The sequence below is a fragment of the Athene cunicularia genome, unplaced genomic scaffold, assembly GCF_003259725.1.
Source record: "Athene cunicularia isolate RWA unplaced genomic scaffold, athCun1 SCF_200, whole genome shotgun sequence".
Classification (NCBI taxonomy): Eukaryota; Metazoa; Chordata; class Aves; order Strigiformes; family Strigidae; genus Athene; species Athene cunicularia.
In genome coordinates, this window is record NW_020799268.1 from 2,622 (window position 1) to 8,915 (window position 6,294).

A 6,294-nucleotide genomic window follows, 5' to 3' on the forward strand; every position below is an offset into this window, starting at 1 on the left:
TTTTTTTTTTTTTTTTTGTTCTGGCTCGCTAAAAAGGCAGTTGCTAGATTTAGTCACAGCTGAGAGGCAGCAAAAAAATGTTGCTCAATCTGACTCCTCGTGCTTCCTTCTCGCGAGAAGAGGCTGCTGCTCTCCCGGAGTTGTTTTGCAGCATTATTTTGGGCTGTTGCTACAGCAGCTTGGCTTGCAGGCTTCCGCGGGTTTATTACAGACCATGCCGCAGTCGGGATTAGCCTGATCCTTGGATTTCCCGGAGCGGAGAGACCCGCTTGTGCTAAAGCACACGGTGGCGAGGGCGTGGGAGGGGGGCTGATGGCAAGTCCCCTCTTTTATACGTGGAAATGCAGGTGGTGGAGGGTCCCTCTGGTCTTCACCCGCCCGGGTGCGCCGGGATCCCCTTGCCCTGCGGCCTGGCAGGGCTGTTTGCGTCGAGACGAGCTTGTTTTGGAGGCGCCAGAGAAGCGCGTGGGTGACTCCTAGTTCCTGTATTTGTGCCTGGCTCTGCCCTCGGAGGTGGAGCAGGGAGGAACGTTCCAGAGACCACCCATCCAACATGCTCACGCTGGGGAGCCGTGGCCACTGCCTCCTCCCCCTTTTTTTTTTTTTTTTTTTAATAGCTCTTGATCCACGGTGACGAATTCACCATCCAACACTGGCAGCTGCACCAAGAGAGGGCCTCGCTCTTCCTTAGCTCAGAGGATGTGACGTTCAGGCGACACTTTGATGTCGTTAGCGTTTAAAAAAAAAACAGAGCAGGGTTCAGGTTTCAAAGGGCTTTCGGGGATCCCAGCTCGATGGGACCCTAAGTTAGGCTCCTAGGATGAGATCGCAGCTGCCACAGGGACAGCAAGCTTCCTGGCATTACTCTGTTCACACAATTTGTGTGGTTTAACTCCAAACTAGAGGAGGTTTTTCTAGATGGGGCTGTTTGTCCCCCCTGCCACCTGCAAACAGCCCCTCTCTGGTGGGTGCTGAGCACCCCCCCGGGACCCTGCACTGGGTGCATCGTCTCCATCCTCTGCTGCGTTGGGGGGCTGCGAGCGCAGCTCCCCCCCACTCCCAGCTCTCTGATGGCAACTTAACTGCGCCAGTTGTCCAAATTTTTGAACATTTTCCATGAGGAGCCTCCCCGGCGGCTCTGCGAACACGCACCACGTGTGCTGGAACTTTCTGCGCTCGCTTTCTGCTCGAGGCTAAGAGTTGAGAAGGGTTTTATTGTAGTAGAAAAAGCTCCTTCGCTTCCCAGGGAAGCAAATGGAAAATAAACCCCAGGTTTGCTTCAAGGAGAGACTGGCAGCTGGTCTTTCCGGCCTTTTGGGTCTTTCCATGTGTTATGGTGTGGTGGGGAGAAGGGGGTGCACGGCGTGGGGGTTCGGGAGCGGAGCGTGCGCCCCAGCTCGCAGCCCACCACCTTTCTTACCCCTTCCCTGCAAATCTGCTTTAGCTGAGTTACTACGGAGAGTTCAGCTCGGCTTCCTTCGGGGCTGACAGCCGCTCTGGTGTCACACCCAGGTCAGTGTCCCCTCTCCTGAACCCCGCTCTGGTGCGTGGGCACAGCGGGGGGACTCCTCTGGCCTGTGGCTCTCAGCCCTCAGGAGGGCTGGGGGCGAGTCGCTGATGAGTTTTCTGCTTTTCCCTTTCCTTTTCGCAAAGCGGTGAGGGGAAAGATCCTTCAGGAGAAAATGACACCTGAAAAAAGTCTTTAAAAATCAGATTTTTTTGCTCCTGGGCGTGAGGCAGAGCCCGGAGCTCTGTGCGAATGGAACTCAGCTTGTGTTTGTATTAATTAGGTGGTTTGCAGGCTGCCTCCTCCTTGGCGTTAGACAGGCTGTGAATTAGCCCCGTGGCATGAGAAGGTCTGTGACCAAAATGGGCTGGTATGTGGGCAAACAGGCCTTGCAGCCTGCTCTGCTGCCAGGCGCAGGCAGCCACGGAGCTGCGGAGGGGATTTCCTCAGCTGGCATCGCCCCGAAAACCCAGTCAAGGGTTTGGGTGCCCCCGTTCCCCATGCGAGGGGGCAAGGAGGGCTGCCCGTGGGCTGAAGGAAAAAGAGATTTTTTGGGTGCTGTTCTGTGGGTGTGCTAGTGCAAGGATGGGTGTCGCAACACTCGGACACCACGGTTGGGTCCTCATGCCGGAGAGCGGCGTCACCCCAACGTCACCCCGGTGCTGGCCTGCTTGTGGGGGCGGGGAGGACATCCAGGCCCCTTCACGGGGAGGCTCTGTGGCAAGCGAGGTGGGGGCGATTTTCAGAAGTTTGCGAGGCTGGGGTTTCTCTTCCCCTTTTGACTGAGCTTTAGGGAGGAGGAGAGGGACTTTTTTTAGCTCCGTGTCTGTCTAGTTTTGGCAGCGAAGTGGCTCTGCCCCACATACCTGTCCCTGGCAGAGTCCTGCTGCTTTGAGCTCCATGCCTCGGAGATAAAGAGCCCTGCCTGGCTGAGGTATGTGCTGGGTAAACAGGCGTCCGGCGGTGGCTTCCCGTGAGGTCAACACTGGAGCTAAACCCCCTCATCCGAGGCCTTTAGCGAGTGCTAAAGGATGGTTTATTCCAGGGGAGGATGGAGCCAGGAGGGTGCCCGGAGCACTGGTGGGACTGGGGAGATGGGGCCGCCCCCAGCCATGCCCCTTCCCAGGGGTGTTTGGGCAGGACGGGCTCCCTTTGGGGGCTCTGTCTGTCGTTTGGACGGAGGCGTGTGGGTCAAATTGAGCAGTGGGAGGTAGCAAGGACATCCTTGGTAAGAAAAAAAAAAACAAAAAAACAGCCTTCGTGGGGGAAGTAACCCTTTGAAATCTGTTTATCAAACGCATCCCCCAGCTCTCTACTGCGACTTTGTTCTTACAGGGCTCTTCCCAGCCGTCGGGGCTCTGACACAAAGACCTGATTGTCTCCTATTTTCTGTTTTTAAGGGAAGCTTTGTAGCAGGGCCTTGATGAGACATCCACATGGCATCATCTGCGGAGGGGAGGGGAAAATCGGAATCAATCTCGGGCCAGCAAGCCCTGACAGGATCTCTCCTTAACGCGCCGTAATTGTTTGTTTCATTACGCCCATGACATCACGTCAGAAAATAATTGTATTGTGAAATTTCCTTCTCTAAACTCTAGCTGGGCTGGACTTTAAATACCCTCCCAGCTTCCTTGGCTGACCTCTCTCCTTGCTGTAATAGAGTGGTTTACTGAAAAAAAAAAAAAAAATTACACAAATCCCAAGAGATCCCGGGTCTGCTTGGGAAAAGGGAGTGATCCCGATATAGAGTCTGTGTTACTGCCATGCAGCTTCGTCCTGGTGAGGTTGTGCCCTGTGCAGAGTTGGGTCTGGGGCTCTGTGGGGCAGCCCTCCTCCTCCTCCTCCTCCTCCTCCTCCTCCTCCTTGAGGCCGGGGCTCACCCGCCTGGGAATGGGAGCGCGTTGGCAGCGACGCTGGTTGGACTGGTTGGGTGCTGCGCACCCCGTGACTCCTCACAGAAGAGTTTCCTCGCCTGGCTCCGGACCGTCTCGCCGGGCTCTGATCTTCCCTTTCCTTTTATCTGTGCCGGCCTCAGCCCTGCTGCCGCCTCCTCCTCCTCCTCCTCCTCGCATGGTCTTTATCGCCCGCTCGCAGGAGCTGGCTCCGGGGCCCCAGGACTGGGGGTAGTTTCAGTGTGGCTCCATTCCAGAGCGTCAGGCCACTGTCTCCCGCTGTGGGGAGGCTCCTGCTGTCCAGCCCCGTCCCAGCGCAGCCTGTCTGGGTTAGATGCTCAGAGTGATACGGGCACCAGCTCCCCCCTCACTGCAGAGGGGCGTCATTAGAGGCGGAAAAAACATCCGCCCTTGTCTGCGCTGGCTGGGAGGAATACGGGGGGTTCAGGTGTGGGGAGATGCCTGCAGGGCTTTTCCCGTCTCCTGGGTGTGCTTTGGGGCTGGGCTCCCCTCCGTGCTGACGGGGATCACCCTCCCCTCTCAGCTGGGTATTTTCCTCCTCCTGTCAGGGACTTCTCTTCTTAACTAACCCCATTTCTTTTTTTGGGTCGGACCTGCCTGTACTACGAGGTAAAGGTGCTCCAGGGTTCACGCTGGCAGGGCCCCCCCAGTGACAGCTTTGCCAGAACTAGAGGTTTCACACTGGTTTTGCAGCTATCCAGAGTGGAATTAAAAGGGAGAGGAGAGTTGTGTTTCAGGGTTGTTTTGTTGTTTTTTTTACCTGAAAGGAGGTTGCAGTGAACTGGGGATGAGTCTTTTTAACTAAGTAGTAAGCGATAGGACAAGAGGGAATGGCCTCAAGCTGCCCAGGGCAGGGTCAGGCTGGCTCTGAGGAAGGATTTCTGTGCAGAAGGGGCTGTTGGGCGTTGGAATGGGCTGCCCAGGGCAGGGGGGAGTCCCCGGGATCCCTGGAGGGGTTGAAGATTCGGGCTGAGCCAGCGCTGAGGGATCTGGGGGAGTTGGGAAGGGTCAGGGGGAGGCTCATGGTTGGGCTGGAGGAGCCTCAAAGGCTTTTCCAACCTGGGTGATTCTGGGATTCTGTAGTTTGCGTCATGACCAAGGTATTCAGCAAGTGCTGGGGTGGGGAGGGGGGGGTCAGGGATCTTGCGGACTGGACAAGGTGGCTTTCCAGCACATCACGGGGCTGGGGGGATGCGGCTCCGTCTGTCCTTGCAGCCCACCTCGCTCTTGACCCGTCAGCTCCATCCGTATTTTCTTTTTCTCCAAAGGAAGCGTAATTTATTGTGACGCACAGCAACCTCCAACAATTAAAGGATATCGCCCAACTCGCCGTGTGGTTTTTTTCAAGTCATTAAACTCCAGATTAAAACACAATGTGCTGCAGTCTGACTTCAAAACTGCACCGTGGTACGCAGCCGGGCACCGTGCGCTCCCCGCGCCACCATCCATAACGCCGAGCAAGAGCTTGGCTAATTTACATGAATGACTTCCTAGTGCAGATTAACTCATTTTGCAAATTAGCGAGGAAATCAAACGAGATAAAAATCGAGGGGACTGCGTTACAAAACCGACTTTGTTCCTTTGTGTAGCAAGTGCAGCTTAATTGTCTTTGATCTGTCTGGAGCAGAGCGCGGTGTGTTTTGGGGAGAGCAGCAGCGCTGCTCGCTGCCACCTCGGGCTTTCAGACTCTGCCAAAATAAAAGAGGAGGAGGAGGAAGCGGGGAGAACTTGAGTTGTGAGCTAGAAAGGTTTGATTGGGGTGGGTTGTTGTTTTTTTTTCTTTCCGGCTCATGCCTGCTGTCTGTCGTCCCCTGTGAGTGGAGATGTGCCAAGAGGTTGAGGGAGCCCCGTGGCTGCGTGCTGATGGGTTTTGCGGCCCTTTCTTTTCACCTTAAAACTTCCTCCTTCTTTCTTTTCACCTTAAAACTTCCTCTTGCCTCTTTTCGTCGCATCTGGAAGGTGACATCGGTTTGTCGTGCGTGCCCCTCTCGGCGTGGTGACGACTCGCCCTCCTCTTCCTCCTCTGCCTCTGCAGACTTGCAGCTGCCAATGTTGCAGAATTTGCACAAGAAACCGTTGGGATTTTTTTTTTGCCAGATCCTCTGTAAAAATGAACATCGAGTCTGTTTCCCCTCTCCTGAGGTCAGCTGGGGTGGATCTAAAAATGCTCCTCTCTCCTATCCACAGGGCATTTCTCACCTCGTTTTAGTTTGCTAAATAAAACGACTAAACCGAAGCGTTTTTCCTCCGATGAGCAGTTAGAAGACAAGAAACACCTTGTCTTGAGAGAAGTTGCATGCCAAGACTCAGGCGCTTTGGTCCTTTTTGTGTGAGGCCGGCAAACAATTGCCCTTCTTCTTAGGAGGGGGGGTCTTGGAGGTACCCCCACCCCATGCTGATGGAGCAAAGACAGAGCGGGTACAGGAGCCGGGCACAGCAAAGCAAGGTCAACTCTTGTCGTCTGTCCCCACAGGCAAGTCCTTTGCTCCCCAGGGTTTTCCAAGGATTAACCCCCCCTTCCTTGCTCTATTAATACATTTTTTTTCAGGATTTCAATGACCTGAGCATGGACCAGGGGCTTGGCAGCCTTCATGAAAGCTTTAGTCTTAGAAGTAATCTATATTAGCGGAGATAATAAACATAAATTATCCAGCTGGTTTCTCTCCGCCAAGCTTTCTCCTGAAACTGCAATATTCTGGAGACTTCGGCGCGTCCTGATATGTGAAGAATGAAGCGTGTACATACAAGATCTGTCTTCTCTTGCCGTAATTTATTTATAACTTAATTAGATGCGAGCCATAGATTACCAGAAGGAGGATTTGGGTTTTTTTTTTTTTTTCCCCTCCATATGACATGCCAACAGACTATAAAATG

At 54.3% G+C, this 6,294-nt stretch overlaps 1 protein-coding gene across 1 annotated transcript in view; it reads left to right on the forward strand.

Moving 5' to 3' along the window:
• SP1 (Sp1 transcription factor) overlaps window positions 1-5,768 on the forward strand; it is a gene marked incomplete at its 5' end in the record, with an annotated part of 8,063 nt that extends 2,295 nt beyond the window's left edge. Inside the window, one exon of the mRNA XM_026867249.1 lies at window positions 5,608-5,768. Within this exon, the coding sequence (XP_026723050.1) occupies window positions 5,608-5,753 (146 nt within the window). The remainder of the gene's footprint in view (window positions 1-5,607) is intronic.
• Window positions 5,769-6,294: the final 526 nt, after the last annotated feature.